Raw genomic sequence first — 23,274 nt, 5'->3', positions numbered from 1 at the left:
CATTCCCTTTAACTAGTACTTCACATACACATTCCCTTTAACTAGTACTTCATTTAACTAGTATTTCACATGCACATTCCCTTTAACTAGTACTTCATATACACATTCCCTTTAACTAGTACTTCACATACACATTCCCTTTAACTAGGACTTCACATACATATTTCCTTTAACTAGTACTTCATATACACATTCCCTTTAACTAGTACTTTATTTAACTAGTACTTCACATACACATTCCCTTTAACTAGTATTTCACATACACATTCCCTTTAACTAGTACTTCAGCTATATAATCAAGAGGGCATGGTGTTCACTGAAGCATCACTTGTTTGTGGTAAGCTAAACCAAGAAATCATTGAGTAGAAATGTCCTGGTGACCAGGGAAGCAGGGGGAGCTACATACACAGCAATCCCTCATACAGCAGAGCTGCTACACAATAAAGGGTAACAGTCTGAGGGGACGAAGCAGAGTGGCTGCTGGAAGTGCACTGCTATGGTTGGAAGCCAGATAACATGGCTAGAAGCAAACTATCATGGTTAGAAATGAGTCGCCATCCTCTTCCTCTGTGGCCTGGCACAGCATCCCCGCCAGGAGGAAGTGACCGAACAGCAGGCAACAGACAGCCCCTGCGTCCCTTACTAAAGGACCCACACGGAGACTGAGCTGCCTATTGGCTACATCTGGGCAGAGGGTCTAGGTCTTCTCTATGCATGGTCCCGTCTCTGGAGGCTCACCCTGGGCCCAGGCTTGTTGGCTCTATTGGTCTCCTTGTGGAGCTCCTGTCCCCTCTGGTCCCTCTATCCCCCCCTCCGGCCCCTTATTCTTTCATAAGACTCTCTTCCCAGAGCTTTACTGTGAGTCTCAGCATCTGCTTGGATGCCATGCTGGGTGGAGTCTTTCAGAGGACCTCTATGGTAGGCTCCCTTCCTGTTCCTTCTCTTCAACAGCTTCCAGAGTCTACTCTAGTTGCCCGTCAGAATGAGAATTAAGCATCCTCCCTCGGGTCCTCCTTGTTATCTAGTTTCTTTAGGTCTGTGGGTTGTAGTGTGGTGGTCCTGTATTATGTGGCTAATATCTGCTTATAAGTGTCTTTCTGGGCCTGGGTTACCTCACTCAGGATGATCTTTTCCAAATCCATCCACTTGCCTGTAAATCTCATGATGTCCTTGTTCTAAATCGTGGAATAGTATTCCACTGTGTAGGTGTACCACAGGCTCTCCTTTTCTGAGGAGTAGGGGAGAGGAATGGGGGAAAGAGGGGGCAAGGGTGGGACTGGGAGGAGTCAAGAGAGGGGGCTACAGTTAGGATGTAAATAATAATAAAATAATAAAAATGCAAATAAAAGAAATGAGCATCTAAGGTTAGAAGCAAGCTGCTCTGGTTTAAATACAGTTTGTCCCCACAGTCTTGTGAGCTGGCCACTTGACCACAGATGTGCTGATCTTGTGATAATGCGACCTGTAAGAGGCTTCATTGTGAAAAACAAGTGATGTTAGTCTCCTAGAGTAGATTATTAGTCACAAGAAACCTGTCATAAAGTGATAACCCCACTCCATGCCTTGGCTTCTGCCAGTTACATTTCTGCTTCCCCACCACACCATAACGCAGCACAAAACAGGGCTCCATCGCTATACTGGACTCTTGGTGAGCTTTGTGCCTTATAAGCTACCTAGCATGGGATATTTCATTACAGCAACACTAAGAGACCTAATGCATATATCTGCAGCTCCTGCTACGGCTTAGGGGCATGGGACAGACACACAAAGAGAAAGAGAGAGACAGAGAGACAGACAGAGACACAGAGACAGAGAGAGACACACACTCAGGAAAAGAGAGAGAGAGACAGAGAAACAGAGAGAGACACACACACACTCAGGAAGAAAGAGAGAGAATGCTAAAAAAAAATCTAGGTAGCTGCCTATGAGCTTTGTCCTCTCTAGATCACTGTGAAACACATATTCAAAGACAATTAAAAGGAGCAACATGTTATTAGCTGGTTGGCCTGTCCATGACAGCCACACATTTCATCCAACCCACCTTAGAAAATTATTCATATAGTAGAAGATCTTGGAGTAATAAATACATCTTCATAGATACTTTTCTTTCATTCTTTCTTTTTTCTTTTTCTTTCTTTCTCCCTTTCTTTCTTTCTTTCTTCCTTCTTCAATTTCTTTGTTCCTTCCTCAATTTCTTTCTTTCTTTCTTTCTTTCTTTCTGTTTTACTTTCTTTCTGAGTAATAATTATCTCAAGTAGAAACAATGGAACTGTGAGTCAAAAAGTGGAAGGGTGGGGGGAGCCAGGCTTGATGACACATACTTACAATCTTAGCACTTTCAAAGGGGAGGCAAGAGGACCAGCAGTTCAAGGTCACCCTCCCTCAGCTACAGAAGGAGTTCAAAGGAAGTCTAGCTATACCAGGAGATCCTGTCTCAAAACAACAACCAAATAAACAGAGAGAAAGAAAGGGAGGAACTGACAAAGCAATAAAGTGTGCTTAGAGAAGCCATTGTTTTTATAACCTTCCAGTTTCTCTCCACTCACTCTGAATCCAAGAACACACTGATCCAGTGGCATGCAATGTCCCCACAGTGACAGCCACTAAGCTCGTTGATCTGGAAACTGTGCAGAGAAGCTTCAGAGCCAGTCAGCAGCACCCTACTGTATGACTGCGATTTTCCTACACTAGGTTTGACCAATCAGAGAGGATAGATGTTAAGTTGCCTTCTAATACCAAAACAAGTTTTTCCTTTATTTAGGAAGTGTTATCAGAGTTAAAATAAACCTAGATACTTGGAAAGAGCAAACAGACCTAGCTCAATGGACGCAGTCACAGATAGTTTACTTAGAATAGGAAAACTGGGTCCTCAAGTAGAAGATGTCCAGACTGTGCATTCAAGTGGGTCGTGTGCTAATAACAATGAAAGAATTCCCCTTGTATGTGTGACTTGAAAATATTTGTCACTGTGGCACTAGTGCTACCTAGAATCAAGCCTACAGGGTGCAGAAGTTATTGCCTTACATCTTCACTGACTATTCTAGAAGCACAGACCCAGCTGGATACAGCCCTCTCCACTGCCTCCCAAATACCTAATGCCTATCTGGGGCCCAGTGACAAATCTTGTAGAATGCATGATCATGTTCAATATTTTTCAACCTGAAACATATAGAGCCTTGAGTTGGGCTTGAAAACACTACCCCTGTGAAGGACATCCGAGCTTTGGAAAATGTCAGGCACTGTCCCCCACAAATGTGCTAGCCTTTAAGTATAGCTAGCTACCATGTGGTGCAGGATAGATGTGCCTGCAGCCAGAGCCTTCTCTAACTGACAGGGAAAGCCCAGATCTCATACGCAATGTGTTTTCACTGCCAGTCGTAGGAAGGACATAAACCTCTCTGTATCCTTCATAGCATCTCTCCCTTCCGGAGCTGCTACTTACCCCTAGTCACATGACAAATGTACAGGAATAGCTCAAGCAAATGAATGGACCCATCTGCTGATGTGTTCACCACCAACACTTTTGCCATGGCACTGAGAGAAGAGGAACATTAAAGCTTGTTCGCCAAAGGTTGATGGGCAAATGAGGACACTGGCAGTCTATGGTGGTCTATGTCCTACCCTAGTAGGGAACCACACAGAAAGGTATCTTTAAATGCCAGGTCCAGACAAGCCCAGTACCATAAGAGATGATTACACAAACCCGGAGTGAGAAACCACACCTAGGCCTATAGAGGGTTCAAGATGATGCCTCCAACACTATTAAAGGGTTGGGATCTGAGTTTGTATCACAGAAGCACTTGCACAAGCGAACAAGCATGGACTGTAGGTAACGTCTACATTTAAGTTGAACCTAATTCCAAAAGTCTCCTTAAAGCAAGGCACTTCTGATGTGGGCCCTCATGTTGCTACTACCTCAGGTGCAAAACGTGCCTGAGGGGTGATGGCAAGATGATTCAAGGGATTAAAGGGGAAGGCCACGAAGGCTGAAGACCTGAGCTCAGTTCCTAGGACCCATATGGTAGAAGGAAATAACCAACTCACACAAGTTATCCTCTGGTCTCCATATGTCTGCCATAGAACATACATGCCTACACACAACACACACACACACACACACACACACACACACACACACACACACACACACACACACATACACTCAACTGTAATGCAGCACCTAATACCCAGGTCAATACAGAGTGGCCGCACACACAATGTCAAGTCCACAACAGCTGCGGTTGCCAGCACTGCTCCTAGGGAAACTCATGAAATCCACATCAGTTGAGCCAAGCAAGGGCCCTCTCTGCCTTAGAAGCTACAAACTGTTCTGGGGGGGGGTGCCCAGGGCTCAAAGGGAGCACAATTCTTGGTAAAGACCCTGAAGATGGCTTACTGGGTCTTACTTGTCTTCAGTCTCAAAACAGGGCTTTGGTGAAATCTCAGAGCATCCAGCCTCTGGGAGGAGAGTCCAGCTAGTCTGTTTTTTTTCCCCACAGTTGGACCTCTATCAAGCCCACTACTGAGAAGGATGCTTGTTTTGTTGACATGGTTTACTGATCAACTTGTAAGAATCACAAATTCTTAATGCGAGAATTCTAAAATGTTAGAGCCAGAAGGATTCAGAGGTTCTCTGAATCCACACCTGAGGGTAAGAAAGGAAGTGAGTTGGCCTCCGTGGAAGCTCTGTGCCTCAGATAAAGAAGTCCTCTCCCTGGGAAGTCCACCCAGTACTCTGCCCTGCACTGCATTCTAAATATGCAAATTGGCAGTTACATGTAACAGGAGCTATAAAGTCTGGACACTGTCTTATAATGGCTTTATTTTGAAGATTAAAATTTGGCATAATGACACCATCCTAACGTAAATGATCCTGAGGTGCTGCAAGAGGCAAAGGGGCTTTCATGTTCCTCGTCTTTTTCTTTGGTCAGTTACACTCCTCCAACACCCTTCAGTCTGGCACTCACATCTCTGACTAGGAAGGTCACCAAGACACCCAATATATCACCTCTGAGTTATCGTATGTTCGCACACCATGGTTTGATAATGATCATCTCAGATCATTTACCATCTCTTGGGAGAAAAACATCAACAAACTTATATAAGAATACTTCCCAGTACCCACTTGCTGAGCTTCCTAACACCCTTTGCTGAATATGCAATAAGACAAATTCCTTACGGCTGGTTTTGTCTCAGTTCTGGAAAGCAGAGACTGCTAACATTAAGTACAACTAGGTTTTAATGTCTACCTCACACACAATATCCAAGGTCCCCCAATCATATATGAATTAACATTATGAATTCTCCAAAAAATGTTCAAAACATAATTAGTTTCACTATTGAACACTTAACTTTCAAAACTTCTAGCTGGAACTTTTAGGAGGAAGAAAAGAATCTGCAGCAGTAATCAAGCCAAAAGGCAGTGGGCAAGGTCTATGTACTACTCAGTGTCTTCCACTTAAGTGCCCATATTTACCTTTTGAATGTAAAGGAAAACAAAACTTGCCATTCTTTAAAAGTAAAGTTCATCAGACACATGATGCCAAACTATCAAGTGCTTCCGTGGGTGCAACAGGCAGACAGAGCATGAACATGCCTGTGCGAGGCTCTCCTTCCCTTATGGGCACCATGGAAGGCATCCAAAAGCTCAGTTTAGTTTTCTCGACTAGAGGCTCCAAGAGGGCAAGGTTCTCTGGATGACACATGAACCCTCAGCACTAAGGATGGAACCTGGGACCAACCACTAGGCCTAAGTTATGAGGCGGGGCTGACGAGTAAAAGGATGACAATAGCCCTCTAAACTCTACAACCTGAAATCCTAAAGACCAGACTGTTAAGTGGCTGCCCCAATACACAGCCAGCCAGAGAGCTCTCCACTAGGGGAAGTTCTCCTACTAACCTCTGTCTAGCTGCGCAACAGGAAACTCATGAACTGCCTCTCTTTTACTCTCAGCTCTCTCTGGGAATGAAGTACCTTCCCTTGGGCCTACAGTCCTTCTTGCTCCTTACCTCAAGTCCACAAACTGTTGCCTTGGATACACTGACAGCTGGAGACACCCCCAAAGACAGGGAGTGCAGACTTCCCACGAAAGTCAACTATCCCAAGATGGCAGCAGCCTTCCACCAGTAGCCATCTTTGGACTTTATTAGCACTTAAGCAGAGTGGTATTTTTGAATATTTAATGCACTTTCCCGTTTCTAATGTATAAAAATAAATGAAGGAGTAAAGTACTGATTGTGCTGCTAAAACCCTGTTAAAACTGCAACAAGCTAAATCATTAGTAAAGCTGAAATAATATTTAGTCTTACTCCGGCACTCTGGCTGGACTGACTGAAGCTCTTCAGGAAAGGACAGGAATATTAACAAGTATGTAGGGAAGGCTGGGGACTGTCTCTAAAGATATATAAAGTATAGGGCATTGTAATCTTTTTTTTTCTTTTTAATCCTGGGCATCGAACACTATGATAGATCAATTTCTAGTTCATCCATGGACTCTTCAGCTCAGGATAGGTTTGCACAATGAATTGTGTATTAACATATAAGGCTATCAGTAATTGAGGAGAACTTTGTCCCTGCCAGGTAAATAAATTTCAGTATTGATATAGCCTTCATAGGCCAATAACAAATTTAGAAAAAGCCAATCATAAAAATGGTATAATAATAGTGATGTGAACCCAAACAGTAAGTACCCTTACACTCCTTAAAATGATATGAAGTTTAATTGGGGAAAGTTTAATTTTTCCCATAAGAAGTGATTAACCTGTGGAAACTGTATTGCATATGGAACATCATCACGTATTGGTGAGTGTGCACACTATGTGTCTGTATATCCTCCAGTATACTGTGATAACTGAAGGTCTAAAACCATTTAATTTCACACTTTAAAAAACCATAAGCAATGCCAAAATGTAATTTTTTAAAAAGCCTGCGCTACCATAATAGTGTCAATGCCTTGTGTATATTTTGTTTCGGAAACCTTAAGCTCTCATGTCAATAGTAAATGCGTTCTAAACCAAATCATCTTCATTTGAAAACTAGACTTAAAGTCAACCCGTGCCTGTATGTATAGCCATGAACAAATAAAAATCACAACATATTTTCCTTCTCAGAAATTTTCAAAGCACTTACTATCTTGCTAAAGTGCATGATAGAGGAAAAAAATAATTTGTGAATATATACATTTGTCGTTAAAAAAGACCTTCCAAGAAAGGGGAGTTGCTAGGTAGGCATATTTGAATCCGACTTTTTTGTTGTTGTTGTTGTTGTGGAGGGCCAAATTATAAACCTTCCGTATCAGACATCCAGAGGAGAAATGTTAGCTGTGGCATGCACTGCCGTCATAATGATACCCCCAAGATCAGCCTGGTGCCTGTAGCTGTGATGGGGTCCCAGGTGCCTGGATGGCTGCTGCTTAATCATTATCCCTACAAAGACTGAAGCTACTGAAGTTTTAAAGAATTCGCATCTTATTCCATTTCTTTCATCTCTAATAATTACTAAACTGGTGTTATTACTGGAGGTGCAACGTGATGCATGCTAAGACCCACACCACTGCCTGAAATTAAAGGTTGTGGGTTTTTGTTTTGTTTTGTTTTGTTTTTTAAGCCATGACTCTCTGCTTAGTTTTCATAGATTTATCTCATGTCAGGCTTTTATGCCAAGAGTTGCATAATTATTTAAACCCTGTAGAAGCTCTCCTTACAGTGTTTGATTAATGCCCTAACAGAGCTGTTTAAATTCACTAATGTTAACTTTAAGTTTTAATGGCTTTCTGATGGCATTGCGGCAGAATGAATTTTAAAATAGACAGTTACAAGGGGCAAGGTAGGCACAATCCTAACCAGTACAAATCCTTACACAAAACCACAGCAACATACTTCACGTTTAATTGAAATGAGAGTAGAAAGTCACACATACCCATGCACACACTCCCAAAGAACTAACTTTAACCTTTGACAGCACACCAGCAATCAATGGGGAAAAATTAAGTACATCTGAGAAAGCGCTCAGCAAGAGGGTTGACTCTGAACGTGTGCCTTTGTGTCGAGACCTCACACGAGTCAAAGGCACTCTTTAACATACTCTCTCATGGCAGCATTTGCATTTTTAACAAGCCAGGAAGCTGGTAAAAATATGGTGCAAACGTCACAGGTCTCTTTCTTATCTTCTCTCTTAAAAATAACTACTAAAATCATCACTATATCCATTTAGGCACAGCCCTTCGGTATGTGTTCAGTGGTAAGTAAGAAAATGAATGGCCACTCGAAACCAGTCAGATGAATTACTTAAGCACAGGGATAGAAAGAACATATCCTTCCAAAAATGCTTATGTTGATCTCGGTAGCCTTGCTGGCCGCCACCACCCAAGCCCCTGCCTCCCTGTGGCACGCCCTTACATCAAAAGGAACAGGCAGTGAAGCTATGTTTCAGTTTGTGGCGGCCAATGTTTCTCCTGCCTCTATCAGAGCACTCAACGCTCCGCAGCAGCAAACTTCCTTTAGAAAGAAAGGGGAAAGAGTGTTACAGACATCTTCACTAAGTGAGCCTATGGCACGTGCCCTGCTCCAAGGAAGTTAAAGAAAAAAAAGTTGGAAACTTCTGTCACCACCGTTAGACATCACCATTGTCAGTAAGAGCTACCATGGATTTTAAGGAACTGGGACTATTCTGGCAGCAACAACAACAACAAAAAAGAGGAAAATTATTAACAGCTTGCTACATAAAAAGCAGCTAAGTAATCTTGCCTCCCTTTGTAATTTCATTTTTACATGCATGCTTTCATGTTCAATATCCAATTTTCTTTACCCTTTCTGGGCCGGGTGAATAAAAGCCAACAATCCGCTCATTCATCAGACAGATGTTTTTGTTTAGAACCTCGGGAGTCTGGTGCATTCATTCCCTTTTTTTGGGGGGGGGGGTGCCGCCAGGCCTGGAAAGGTGCTGGCCCAGCTCTGGAAGAGGCTTGCTGGACCCTCAGCTCTGGAACTTTGACTCTCGGGATCCCTGCCAACTGTAATTGCTGTTTTTGTTTATTTCAGATTGTCTGCTGATTGGACTATAATCAATTTAATGACTTCAACATCTAGTCAGTATAATTTAGAGGTAGTGGAGGGAAGGAAGAGTCGCTGACTGGCAGGGACACAGAAGTAGAAATGTCAGAGGGGGTCTGAGTGGCAGACTGAGCGCTGCTCTGCTTCCAACACTGCCTTTTTATTTTCTTATCCAAATCTAAAATGTAGACGCATACATTTCTGCATGCCACACACTTCACACTTTGCCTTCACAAATCATGGAAAGGAGCACTGATTTCACTATCTGATGTGTACCCAGGCAGAGTCACAGATGTGTGCCTTAATTTTCTTAAAGAATATCTTAGATTAAGATCTAGTTATCAGGAAGAGTCACAGTTAACATATCAAAACAAAACACAAAACGAAACAAAAAAACAGAAAACAATCAGTTTTCAGGAAAAAAAAGGCATTTGCTTTTTGATAATTAAAAGCAAAATATTATATTTCCTTTTAGGCAACTGGTTTTTTCATATAAAATCCAGGATCATTCTTCATTTCTTTTCTATAGGATCATTTCTAACCCTAAACTGAATCACCACTAGAGACAGGATTTTTTTTTAAGAAAGCAAGAACATGGAGCATACTGGAAACATTTTTTGTGATTGGTTATATTTTACCTTTCTACTGTATGTCTATATACATATATGTATATACATATATATATGTAAAACTTTGAAAAGGCAAGCACATGAAAATCTGGGGGTTTAATGCTTCTATTAAATTTGGGGACCAAGAAAACTCTCTGAGGTGACTTTTAATACCTGCAGTGTTTACGGTTTTTCCACTAGAGAAAACAGTAAAATAAGTTTTTCTGACTTTCCAAAGGCTTAGAACTTAAAATCCACTGTCTTTTCATTCAACTTCTCCCATTTCTATTTCTCCCTTAAATTGTGAGCTGAGTTTTTGCCAGTTCATTATATTTCTAAAGAAATCAATTGTCTTTTAAAAAACATATATTTATAAGCACAAAAGATGGTAAGTGGGGAAAAGGTAAGTCTAAAGTGTGATAAATTCAGAATATGCCAAATTGCAGAGGTCTAGCATCGGGCACTGCCAAGTTAAACAAGGCACTGTGGGGGCGCTCTTTCTCTCTGGCTCCCACCATCCCTCTCTGGGGGTCCTTGGTATGAGTTTAAGAACACCTGAGGGTCCAGATAGCCTGGCTTTGTCTCCTGTTTAACTTGGCCATTTAAATGCCTACATACTCCCCTCTCTCCTTTCCAGCTTTATAACTTGGCTCTCACTGAGGGTCTCACACCTTTATGTAGTAGACCATTTTTCCTTCTAACTGTGCTTTTTGGAGTGAACTTAAAAAAAAAAAGTCATCAGGTAAAACGACTGAGAAAGTCCCATCAAACAAGCGCCACAAGAAATAGAATAAAGAGCCAGCAAAAAAAATAGAAATGGGTCACAATTGACCAATTTGATACAACTGATTTGCTGGCTCTAAAAATAAGCTGACAGTAAACTATTTTCAGTCAGGTAATCTCACCATTGTCTGTTCTCCGGGATGGAGACAAATATCTAAATAATACAGAAGGCAAAGTGGGAGGGGCTCGCTCATTTAATTGGCCATTTATTTCTTTAAATACTGGCTTGACTTGCCTTTCTATTAGTCAGAAGGGGTCACTCTAAAGATACGCAATACTAACATGGAATAAGGTCTTGGAAGGGGCTTGAGCGGCTGGAAGGAAAAGGAGATTCCATGTTCCAAACATGGGTTTTGTGACTACAAATGAGTATCTGGGAAGTTACACAGTTTCAATGTACTTTAAATAGCACAGGGAACTCCAGCAAGGCTTGCTTTCCTATGGCCAGTAATAGGGAACCTACCTGAGTAGGTAGGCTAATCATCCACCAATTTTTGCTACTTAAAAAAAATTGCATAATTTTAAAGTAGGCATGATTACCCACTCAAAGTCCCCAAATTATAAGAATTCCTTAAAACAAATGCATCTGATAAGAGATATTTCTTGGGAAAGTACATTATAAGCATCTGGTTAGAAATAGGAATCCAAACTAACCGTTATTTTGTTTGAACATTTTTACCTGCCTACTGGAAACTACTCTCCTGGGGGAAAGAGACAGCTACATGAGAGCTATCTCTTAGCCCTGCTTGTTAAAGAAATAATAGACAAGTTGGAAATTGAATGCAGAACTTTAGAAGGACTTGCTGTATTTTCGGTCTCTAACACCCCATTCAGGTTCATTATCACAAAATCTACATGTTTCTGATGTACTGTCATTCCTCTGATAAAATCAGAACCCATCTTTCTTAGTGGGAAAATTACCAGTCAACTCTTCCTATGTGAGGACATGCAATCCACTACTGTGCTGTCTCTCCGGCACTGCTTACAACAAACCATTGCTCATTGCTTACTATTGCAAATGCCAGCTGATCTCTCTTTTTAAAAAAAAATCCTTGCTGGGTTTTCAGTGATCCAAATGTGACCTTCTGAACAACAGAATGGACTCAGAACACTCTTAAAACACACTTTGAAAAATAAAGACGTCCTTCCAGGAAGACAGAGGGGAAGCAGGAGCATGAAGGGGGGGGGGCAGTTATTTAACCAGAAACACCCAGAACGCTATTCTAGGTCTCCCAAACAGTACTCTGTCACCAATCCCTCATTTGACATATCTCATGCAAATGTGCATTTTTCCAAGCAAATGCACACCCTAAAGAAAAACAAGCCTGATCTTCAGCGAGGACCGTGCTATTTTTATTCCTGTCTTCAGCTTCTTACCCCCCAAAGCCTAGCCAGCCCACCTGAGGTCAGCGCCTCTTCTGGGAGGCTTTCATGCAGCTGATGGGGAGAACACTGCTGTTCTTCACACACACACACACACACACACACACACACACACACACACACACACACATGATCTTTGATTTTTGATGTAGATATTTTGCTAGCACTTGGCAGTTAGAGCCCAGAGGCTGTGTCTTAGTGAAGGAGATATTGGATTTGTTTTTTTTTTGTTTTGTTTTTTTTGTTTTTGCAACACACCAATAAAACAAAAGAATGAAACGTCTTTTTTTCTTTTCCCTTACTAACCTAAAAACTGCACAGGTTTCCCTGTCCAGTTATTTTAAGGTTCAACTTAGCTAAGATTTCCCAGAAAATACAGCTTTACTCAATAGCCTATCAAGCCCTCCATGCAAGAGAAATCCTGTTTAGAAGCTGGGGGAGCGCAGGTATTCACCATCAAGAAAACTTTTACTGTGAATTCATTCTGGAGGCAGGTGAACCAGAACACTTCGAAGCCGTAAGCAAAAAGACCAAATTCATAAACTTTAATAAACTTTTTTTTTAACAAAATGCTTCCTAATTCCTGCACGAGTTGTTTTGTTTTGTTTTGGAGTCTTTTGGAGCCCTTCAAGCAGAGGCTGGCACTTGTGTGCTGCTAGCCTATTCATATCGCAAAGGCAAAGGTCTCCTTCCTCTGTGAGCAGGAAGAAAGAGGTCAGCCCTGATATTTCGTTCTCCACTGTTACTTTTAAGAAATGGAGCAACAGTGATCCACCTTTACACTGACAGTGGCGCATGCCCCTGCGATCATTTATCTGCCATCCAGACTAGGTAATTTTTCCGTCCTGGATCTAGGTTTTTCTAGACAATATATGTCCCACGGAAAAGCAAAACAGCCCTCAAACTGTGTCAAGACACACGTCAGTGATTCACTTCGTTTTTTAAAGTAAAACTTGTGCACTTGAGGAAAAAGGAAGAAAAAAGACGAAGAGGAAGAGGAGGAGGAGGAGGAGGAGGAGGAGGAGGAGGAGGAAGAAGAAGAAGAAGAAGAAGAAGAAGAAGAAGAAGAAGAAGAAGAAGAAGAAGAAGAAGAAGAAGAAGAAGAAAGCATTCCAGTGTGTAAGGCCCTTCCCCTCCCCACCCACCCCCAACGCTGTCCCTTCCCAGGAGAAGAAAGGGCTTTGTGTAGCGGTGAGGGCTCCAGTAATCGAGTTCATAAATATCATCGGCCAGGGGGCCCAGAGCTACAGGCGCCTGACTTTGTCCCCCACCATCTCCCTTTGCTGACTGTGGAGTCAAAAGAGCCAGTGGCAGGAACTCTGGCCACCCTGAGCCACCACCACACCGCAGCAGAGGAGGAAGAGGATGCTGCGCTGCCGGGGACCAGAGGGCGGGGCGCGGACCTCGGCGGGACCCTGCAGGCTCCGGCAAGCGCACAAGCCGCCCTTTGTCCTTCGCCACCGGGGTCGCAAAGGCCTCGGCCGCCTCAAGCTGTCGCCTCCTTGGCCTCGCCGGATCCACTGCCCTGCCTGCCCGCACCTCTTCGGGTCCTCGCGCGCCACCTCTCTGGGCCTCGGAGCGCCGGACCTCCAGGCTCCCCGATTTCCCGAGAGGAGGCTGGGGAAGGTGGAGGCGGAGGAGGAGAAGGAGGAGGAGGAGGTGGTGGTGGCCGCCACGTGACTACGGTCGCCACATTCCTACACAGCCACCCGGATCGATAACTTCAGTGCCCCCTGCCCCACAATCCCGCCGTCGCAGCCAACTAGCACACCCCAATTCCCTCCAAACACACACCCACAAACTTCCCCTGCTACTGGTACTACACGGAGCGGCTCCCCTTCCCCAAAAGCCAAAGGAGCAAGAGGGAGGGGCAGGGATAAGGGCGGTCAACTTTCTGGGCTTATCTAGGAAGGGTGCTACGGGGCTTCAGCCTGGGTCCCGCAGCCCGAACGCAGCCGGCCCAGTTGTTTACTTCGGCCACAAGACCCGCAGATGGCGAAGGAGCCAGACGCAGACTGGGAGGCTTCTGTGGCCGTTGAGTAAGCACCCAAGCCCTGGGCCACGTTTTTAATGCGCAGGGACGGCTCGCCCCGGTTCATTTTTTCCCCCTTCTTCTTCTTCCAAAGCAAGGAAAATACAACTGCTCCATGAGTTTCTGCATATTTATTCTTCGAGAAAACACACCCCAGAAACTTTTTCTTCCAGCCCAGATGGAGATCTCCAACAAGATTTTTTTTTTCTCCAACCCTCTTCGGGTGATTTCGTTTCTTTCTTTTTTCTTCTCCTTTTTAAAAATTAATGTTTTTGGTTTTGTTTTTGTTGTTGTTGTCTTTTCTCACCCACTTTCTACCGCTGCCCCATTTGGAGATCCTCCTCCCGGCTTCACCCCCACCCACCCTCCAACACACACGCACACATACACACACACACACACACTCAGACACACATCGTCCTCACTCCACCTGGGGGCTAGCAGGGGAGGGGAGCGCGCGCGCACCCGCACTCACACTCACACTCACGCGCGCACACGCCTCGCGGCCACGCAGCCTTCGCTCCTCTACCCACAGTGGCACTCAAGGATGGGAGAGAAAGGCAGGGAGGGGGGTCCTCCTTACCTTTGAGGGATCTCGGTTTCGCTTGCTTGCGGCGAGACATCCTAAAAGCAAACAGCTGAAGTTGTTTCAATTCAGCCCTGTAAGAAACTACACTTCCTCGTGGCCGCGCGCCCCTCGCGCCGCGGCGCCTCGCGCCCTCCGCTCGGCCTCCCTCGCGCCCTCGCTCGGTGCTCCGCTCCTCGCTCCGGCTCCTGCTCGCGCTCGCGCGCGGGGCTCGCGGCTAGCCCGGGCTCCGCGCTCGGCACGGTAGCTTGCACCAAACTTTCCCAGCCTTCGCCCCCCACCCCCAACCTCCAAAAGAAAAAAAGAGAGGGAAAGAAAAGGAAAAAATGAGGAAGAAAAAGAAAAATGGAGAAGAGAAAAGAAGCAGAGAAGCTTTTCTTTAAAAATTACAAGACAGTGTTTGAAGAAGCGTCAGATATACCGAAAAGCAAAAATCCGTTACTATTTCCACCTCAGCAAAAATTCACATAGTTAATGCGAATAGGGTAAAAAACTAATAAAAAGAAAAGCATCAGGGTAATTTGTTTTTAATCACTTTTTCTTGTCAACAAGAACCCCCCTTTAAAAAACCCACCTCCAATAACACTGATTTGTTTACAAAGCGAGTCTTTCTCTTTTGTAGTTTGGGGGACCAAGGGGGTGAAAAATCAGCCGTGCCTGGCAATCGAAAAGATTTCCGAAAGAAAATCTCCCACCATCCAAAGCAAATGCGAATTGACAACGAAAATAAGCAAATGGGGTAAAAAATATATATATATACTTTTTTCCTCCCTTCCCCCTCCTTTTTTTTTTTTGGAGAGGGGGGGGAGACCCACACTAAAGTAATTCTCAAAAATTAAAAAAAAGAAAAGAAAAGAAAGAAAGAAAAGAAAAGAAAAAGAAAAGGCGAAGGCAGCTGCGCCAGTGGCCCTCAGGTGGTATGCTGGACTGGGCTGTGCGGGGGGCGCCGGCCGCGTTCGGGGCGCCCCTCTCGGGGCGGGGGCGCGGCGCCTGGGCTGCACCGGGCTCTACAGTCTAGGGCTGCCTCGGCAGCGGCGGCAGCAGCGGCGGCAGCAGCGGCGGCAGCGGCGGCGAGAGCAGGAGGAGGAGGAGGAGAGCCGGGAGCAGGAGGAGGAGAAGGAGTGTGCTGTGTGCTCCCTCCTCATCACAAACCTGCAAGGTCTTGGACTGCGCTGTCGCTCCGGTAGTCCACATAATAATGGAAAATGGAAGCAAGGCCCCCAAAGCCATCAGGATGGCTCCAGAGGGGGCCCCTAACCCGCAGGGACTCGCTCTGTACGTAATCACTGAGGAAATCATTGTCAGCCTGCCTGCACTCACACACAGACAGAGGGGCATGATTAAAAGGCGAGAGCGCGGGGAGCGGGAGGGAGGAGGGGGTCCCGCCAAGACCCGGACTGGAGGCGCAGGCCGCGCCGCGCGGGATCCGGAGCCTCGCCGGCCACGGAGCCCGGCCGCGCGCCCCCGCCCGCTCCTGCGCCGCCGCCCCCGCGCGCCCCCGCCCGCCGGTGCGCGCGCCCCTCCCGCTCCTGCCGCCGCCCCTCGCACCCGCCTGCCCTCCCGCCCGCGCGCCGGCGGCTCGCGCACACACCCGCGCCGCCGCCTAATGTTATTAGAAGCTGCTCCGCGGATCTCGGGGCTCTTCTGCTCGCTTTTTTTTTTTCCTTCCTCTCCAGAAATTAAAGCCGAGGAGCATCTCAAAGTGGAAAAGGTCCCCCTTCTGGTAGAATGGATACAAAAGGAGGCAACAGTTTATTTTTCTCGGCGGGGACAGAAAGGACTTTTTTTTTTTTCCATTGTTGGACTTTTAATTTTTTTAGTACTGTTTCAATCATTCAGACTTGGGGAATCTTTTTGTAAAGCAACAGCAGACCTGCCAACTCTCTCTTATTTGGAATCTTTTGTGAAAGGCAAGTTGCTTAGACTTTTTTTTTTCTTTTCCTGGTTAGAGAAAGTGGTTGATGAAGAATATCAAAACGTGATTGAAAGAAATCAGCTCTTGGTTCAGTTCCTTACAAAACGCTCTGTAATTGGCATAGAAGTAACGCTTTTTCTTGGGTTTTGTTGTTGGTTTTTTTTAAAGAGCAAAAGGTAAGAAAATAGATAATTAAGAGTAAGGACAAGATGAATTTTAGACTACCCTGGATGGCTTGCTGTTTGGTGGGGATTTTGTTTTTGCTCTGGACACTTGTGATTTCCAGCTTCTCACCAGCTTCTTCCCGACACGAGAAACGTGTCATTCGTGTCCTCTTCCCTCGCACGGAGCAGGAAGACGTTTTATTTATTTTATCTTGTCGTTATTTATTTGATTGGACACGCTTGTCGAGTCATTAAAATTAAGAGATTCACAACACAGTTAATTACACAAAATGAGCTGAGTGTGATACATGCTAGCGCTCTTAACCCAGACGTATAATTCTACAGTCCATAAAAAATAAAATGCAACTATTCAGAGGCTATCCAAAGGTATGAAATTATTGGGGAAGTTGTATTTCCCCCCCAATGTCACCTTTAAACTGCTTTGACCCTAAAGTGAGAACTGTATGTAGATATAGTATATTTTTCCAGTTTTTTCATTGTGCCCCAGAACCTGTAGTACAGTGATTCCTAAAATGAGATCAATTACAGTCAAGTAACAACTTTGAATGACTGGAAAACCAAGTATACAACTTTACTTGCAGAATCTATGTTGGGACATTCAGGATTCGGGATTTTGCAAAAAAAAAAAAAAAATGTTGAAGCATTTGGATTCAGAAAGGAAAAAATATGTAAGCCCCAAGTTTTTACAATGCTCCCCCCCTCTTTTTTCCGAGTGGCCATATGTCTCCCAATAGTATGATGTCAGGCATTTGTGGTTCAAAGTTCTGGAGGGTACTAGCTGAACTACTGATGGCATTTAAACCTGGTTTTTACTAGAATGCAAAAAGCTGTTAATATGATGTGATCTGCATCCCATATTGCTAAAGTTGTTTTCATGGTGGCTTGGTATGCTCTGTTCTACTGGGAATACTCAACTTTGTCTTAATTTGCATTTGTTTCGTGGTTCTCTCCTTTTCTTGTATGAGCAGAGCCTCCAAAGTTGTGACCCCAGTTTAGGATGGTGCTGCCTGGTATTTTAATAAGGAAGTAAGGGCTATGCCTCCAAAACCAAACTAAAAACAAAATTTATCCAAATCTAACAGAGATTGGTCCATGCATGTAAGGAAACTGTCTCTAATATACTTCTTTAACATGTTTCATTTTGATAGCAAATGGCAGGAGCACAGGGTGGGGGAGGAGGGGGGTAACGTGGGGGCGGGGCATAAGGTCTCTAAACATAGTTTCTCAAATGTATCCACTCATGCAAAGCCATCATCTCTGAGCAAAAAGCACTCACTTTGTGACTATGTGGGTGTCATTGCAGGCTACTGGGAGATAATTTTAAGGAAACACACAGAGAGGGTTTTTTTTTATTAATTTATTCTTGTTACCCCATCCCTTGTATCCTCCCATTCCTCCCTCCCTCCCATTTCAGAGAGGGTTTTCTTAAGGACCAGACAAGTGTTCTCTGAGATCTCATGAAGAGTTCTCAAAGCTAAGACAACAAATCACAGCTCCTTTCCCCTTTTGAAAGGACAAATGTTCCCAAGTCTGGCTAACCAAACTCCCACTGGTTTCAGCATCCCTTACCATTCTGTGAAAGCGTGAGCCCTTGGCTTTTATCAGTTCTTACGATGGTTCTCTGTGCTTTTTATAAACAGACATCAAACCCAGCGCCCAACGCTTGTATGAAGACAGTGCAGTTGCTAAGCAAGGAACCCTGAGTAATGTCTTTCTTGTTTTGCCTTCTCAAAAACAGAATTACCACTTGCAAATGGCTAAACATGCCTAAGGAGTAAACATGTCTCCTCAATAAAATGTATTTTGAGGATGCTTAAATATTATATATTCAATTATTTACCTTGCGACTTTAAGGTTGCATTTTCATTCTTCCAAGTTGAAATTCAGCCACAATCAAAACATCATTCATTCAACATTTGAAGACAGCCATCCACCTATGTGTGCTATCCATCAAGTGACCTGTGTCCCATCTCATGAATAAGCTTAAAAAATACATATGTAAGTTTAAGGTACACTCTTCAGAGATAGCATAATGTTTCAAATGAGGAAGGCTCTGCACAGGGGTTTTTATCAAGTACATAAGCCATCTGCGTAATGAAAAATCCCATTCTGGTTTAGCTGTAATTGGTTTAATGTCTTGCTTTATATCCATAGCATCTACTTTTAAGATATTTTTAGACTCTTTGGAAATTTTCAAACGGATGAAACAAACAGTGCCTGGAACTGGGAATCCTACTTGAACAGGACTAAGTTTTCTCCTTGACCAGGAATTCCAACAGTAAAGATATTGCTAACAGACAAGTTAATTTAAAAGGAATTCTGTGTCCATGAAATCTGACCTCAAAGGAATTAATTATAGAAAAACCCATAAAGTGTCAGTTCAAATAAATCTTCAATTTAAAATTAAAAAGTTACAAGCACGGATCTCTCTAATAAGTTTTAGGGAAGAGTGTCCACCTTGTAATTTGGCCTCTAGGCTATGAGCAAAGACATCAGTACTTAAAATTCTATAGAAACATCTCTAACTATACCACAGTGTTATGTAACATTCTCAGATTACTTTAATAACTGACCCAGCGTATGTTTTAACAGTGTTAATTTGTTCAGGTCTAGTATGGTAGTTGCATGAGTAATGTGCTCGTATTTACTTAACACTCCTTTTCCTGAGGAACATTTAGCAACGATCTTTAAAAGTCATATCACACACTCAGAGAGAGAGAGACAAAGCATCCCATCAATTTTTAATCAAATATGTGCTGCATATGTATATGAGTATGTGATATGTGCATATATGTGATATGTGCATATATATTGGAATCATAAGCAGAGGCATATCAATTGATTATCACTAGAACAGCAAAACAGACTTTAAAATTACTGTGTGAAAAATGTCAGTGATGTGTGCAGAAAGGTGGTGTTCTTAGCATGCAAAAACTGGAGCCCGGTTCCCCCTCCTTCCTAAAGACTGTGTTACTTGCACATGTGATCCCCCATAAGCCACTTGATATGTGTTCTCCACACTCTTAGCGGCTCCCTGCCTCTCTTCCTGATCTGGAAGGTAATGATTGACTGCAGAACACTTCAGCGCTCTCCGTGAAAGGTAGGTACCAAATGCAATACATGAATAAATACAATAAATGAATTTTTACCACTATGAATGATTTGTTCAACTTAAAATTTTCCCTACCGGGCACTATTTGCTTGACAGTGTTTTTCTGTCATAAAATCTGGGTCTTCATGCCTTTCACAAGTGTCTGATGAGGGTGCCTAAGTGCTTCCCTGTTTCTTGGTGGACTATGTCAAAGAAAGGTGATGTGTAAAAATGCATAGTATACACTGATTTATCATGTTACACACTATGAACTCTATGGTGTTTTCATGGACGGGGACAGAAACAATTAAGGCTAGAGCTTTGTCAGTGTCGTCTTTGATTCCTTTGCCTTCAGGTCTTTGTTAATTTATGTTGACCTAACTACCAGAAAAGGAAATTCTTTTTTTTTTTTCCTTGAGGCTGTCAAGGCAGGGACAGGGGCCTCTTACTGGCAGGATCATTGAGATAACCAGGCTGCTTTTAAAAGTCTACTTGAAAGGTGGGACATCAGCTCAAGTGAGAAGATTACAGCATATTAGACAAACCAGATGGCATCCATCTGAGACTCCTAAAGAATGAATCGTGAGGATAGGTGAGCAACTAATAAGAAGATCAGCACTCACCTTAAAGAGTCTGTGAAGGAACAAGACATTTGGCAGGAAGTGAATCCTTTATTTAAGTGTAACTGGTGCTAGTTGTGGAGCATTATCTACTGACACGTGCTGTAATCAGAAACACAACACAGAGAAATAGTGAAGTGACTTTTTTTTTTTTGCACTAAAATATATTGTGAACGAAATTTGCATTAGTTCTTTGGATCTAGGTAATGGCACGTTTGGGCAACTATTTATGAAAATTTAATAGTGATTCAATTAATTTCATCTATTTCACAGAATATGTAATTTATTCTCTATCTCCAAATTTTTATATGCAAGCACTTATGACATGAGCAGAAAGGGGTTTCTGTGATCAATGTAATTTAGCCATATTCCTAAAATGACAGAATATCTGGTTAATGCAACAGGTCACTTTAACAAGAATATTGGCCCTTGGGATCAGGAGATTATGAAAAGAAACCCTATAACATAAATAATAACTGCATTTATTAATGAAAGTAAACTTAAATTCAGAAATTGAAGCTATTCACAGCGAAGGAGAAATAGGACCATGTGTGAGGCCAGCTATGTTAGACATTAATTTTTAAACTTGTTCTGCCATGTTTTTACTGTGACAGAATGAAAAGGATATGGATGGATATTTTGTCCTTGCATCTTATTTTCAAAAAACTCAAAATGCTGCAGTATCATTTGGCAAATTCAAATTATTGTTGAGGGTTTTTTCTTTAGTTTTCCTCATATGCATGCACACACACACACACACACTATATATATATATATATATATATATATATATATACAGTGTATGTATGTATCTATGAGGCAGGGAAAAGAGAGACTTTTTTATGTCACAGACAAAGCTTGAGAAAGAAAGAAAGTAAACAAGAACATTAGAGGCACGCTAACAATCACAAGATCTGAAATTTTATTTATTTATTACTATGAATGTTCATGTGTGCGTAACATGTGAGCATATGCCTCAGCACATGTGTGGAGGTCAAAGGACAGCTTTTGGGAATCGGTTCTCTCCTGCTGTCTTGAGGCAGGCTCTTCTGTGTCTGCCAAGCTGTGTACTCCACAAATGCTCATGCACAGCTTCTGGGTGAATTCTCCTGTCTCCCTCCCGCCCCATGGGAGGCCTGGGATTACAGAAACCACAGCATGTGACATGTTATGGGGACAGAATTCAGGCCACCAGGCTTGCCAGCACCCTCAGCCATAGGATGTGGGGCCAGTGCTATATGCATCCATGTTTGGATATTGTGAAGAGTTCGTGGGATCGTCCGCTCACCCTCCCTAAGGCCCAGAAATGGGTGCTGTCTTTTGTAAGGACTCGCAGTTTGCAAACTAAGCCACCCATCTGTGACACTTTCCTAAACAGCGCCTAGCCCATCTTTGATGATTCTGGAGGCACTCTCTGTATTTTTTGGTAAATTTGAATGAATATGTATGAATGTTCATTATTACTATAATCAAGACATGCAGAGATGCCAATTAATAAAGGATCCTGACAGAGCTGTTATATCCCCCTTGCTTCCACCACAGACCATCCATTCTCATCTGCCCCTCAATAACCACATTGCTACTGTCAATTCTGATAACTCCATTCTCCTAAATATACAGTGCTCCAATTCAAAAGTAAGTGAACCTTTGTATATAGGTTTTTCTGTTGTGTGTTTTTAAATTTTAATACATAAAACCCGTCTGAGATCCTTTTAACCCAGGTTCATGGTCCTAAGTTCCTACCTGGTGATTTCCAGAGAAGTCTGACAGCCTGTCAAGACAGATAACAAAGGCAGCAGATACGAAACGGGAGACTGATAAAGTGAAAGACAGCCTTCCCTCTTACCCTGTTAATGTTATAAAGAATCAATGTCTTTATACCACTAATGACATTTGGCATTCAACCCAGGGACATTCACAGATTCAGTCCATGGTAAATGGAGTCAATATTCTCTTAAAGGAACATTTCTATGCAGAAAGCACACATCCAAGTTTTAGGTCTAATATATGCCATCCTTCAGTTGTCTCTTCTTAAAATACAAGTAGACAGAGGTCCAGCAAGTGGCTCAGTAGGTAAAGACACTAACTGGAAAGCTTTATGACTTAGATTTACTCCTAGAACCACAAGGTGGAAAGAGAGAACTAGCAGGTTGTCCTCTGACTTCCATATATGTGCACATATGGATATAAGCATACATACAAATAAAATAAAATCTTTAATTAAAAATTCTGCATTTTTTTTCACCAATAGGATTCCAACTCCATATTTGTTGGGTTTTTTTTTTTAACTCATACTATCAAGTTGAGGAAAAGCCTAGAAATTGCATGCCACCCATGTAAAATAGGGTATACCCATTGCTTTTTCAACAGTGCTGCTGTGAACTGTTTCTTCCTCGTATGTGCCTAGGGTTGTCCGTTTGGAGTATTCAAATTCCCTTCTATGAGCATCTTATTATTACTGGCTTGCTGTTTTCATATCCCGCCTTGTTCTGTTCTTCTTGAGAGTAGCTGACCTCTCCCTTTCATCTCAAGTGAAGAAGATGAAATGTAAACATTCCCCCATTCTTCCTCCTTTTCTTTATTTTTTATTAAAATTGTGACATAAAAATGTCACTCTGAAGGAACGCCTTGGGTTCACCATTCCCAGTGCCCCTTCCCTATGAGGTAGATGCCTTGCCTTTTAATCACACTGCCCTGGCTTTTCTATAAGGCAATAAAAAAAAAGTCTCAACAGAGGTTTTCAGTTATGACTTAAGTATAAAAATCTGGAATTAAAAATGTCTGATGATGTAGAATCCATTCCATAGGGACATCCTGTATTTCCCAAGGTTTTATTTTCTCCTCGCCTTCTGCTAGTCTTTCTTAATTTTTATCTTTCCGGATTCTTCCTCCCAAACATCCTCTTAGGAATTTAAAGACTTCCTTTCCTGGCTCTCTTGTTTTTCTTCTTTCTGATCATCACACTTCTTTGATTTCTCCCCTATGAACTCTGCCTTTATCCCCTCCAAATAGCCGTCTTA

The 23,274-nt window shown here is 42.9% G+C and overlaps 1 protein-coding gene across 3 annotated transcripts in view; it reads right to left on the bottom strand.

Annotated features, from left to right (window-relative positions):
• Nucleotides 1-15,881, bottom strand: part of ZNF521 (zinc finger protein 521) — a 289,791-nt gene extending 273,910 nt beyond the window's left edge. For 2 of the 3 annotated variants that reach the window (XM_084779753.1, XM_084779754.1), the window contains exons 1-2: nt 15,596-15,734; nt 14,441-14,481 (exon numbers count right to left, since the gene is read on the bottom strand). In XM_084779753.1, coding sequence (XP_084635879.1) covers nt 14,441-14,480 — 40 coding nt within the window. In that variant the 5' untranslated portion in view covers nt 14,481; nt 15,596-15,734. Of the gene's footprint in view, nt 1-14,440; nt 14,482-15,595 lie in introns of all 3 variants that reach the window. The other variant, XM_084779755.1, reaches the window with a different exon arrangement.
• Nucleotides 15,882-23,274: the final 7,393 nt, after the last annotated feature.

The sequence above is a fragment of the Acomys minous genome, assembly GCF_964271855.1.
Source record: "Acomys minous genome assembly, chromosome: 4".
Lineage (NCBI taxonomy): Eukaryota > Metazoa > Chordata > Mammalia > Rodentia > Muridae > Acomys > Acomys minous.
The sequence above is the reverse complement of the archived record's forward strand: the minus strand, read 5'-3'. Positions and strand labels throughout refer to the sequence as shown.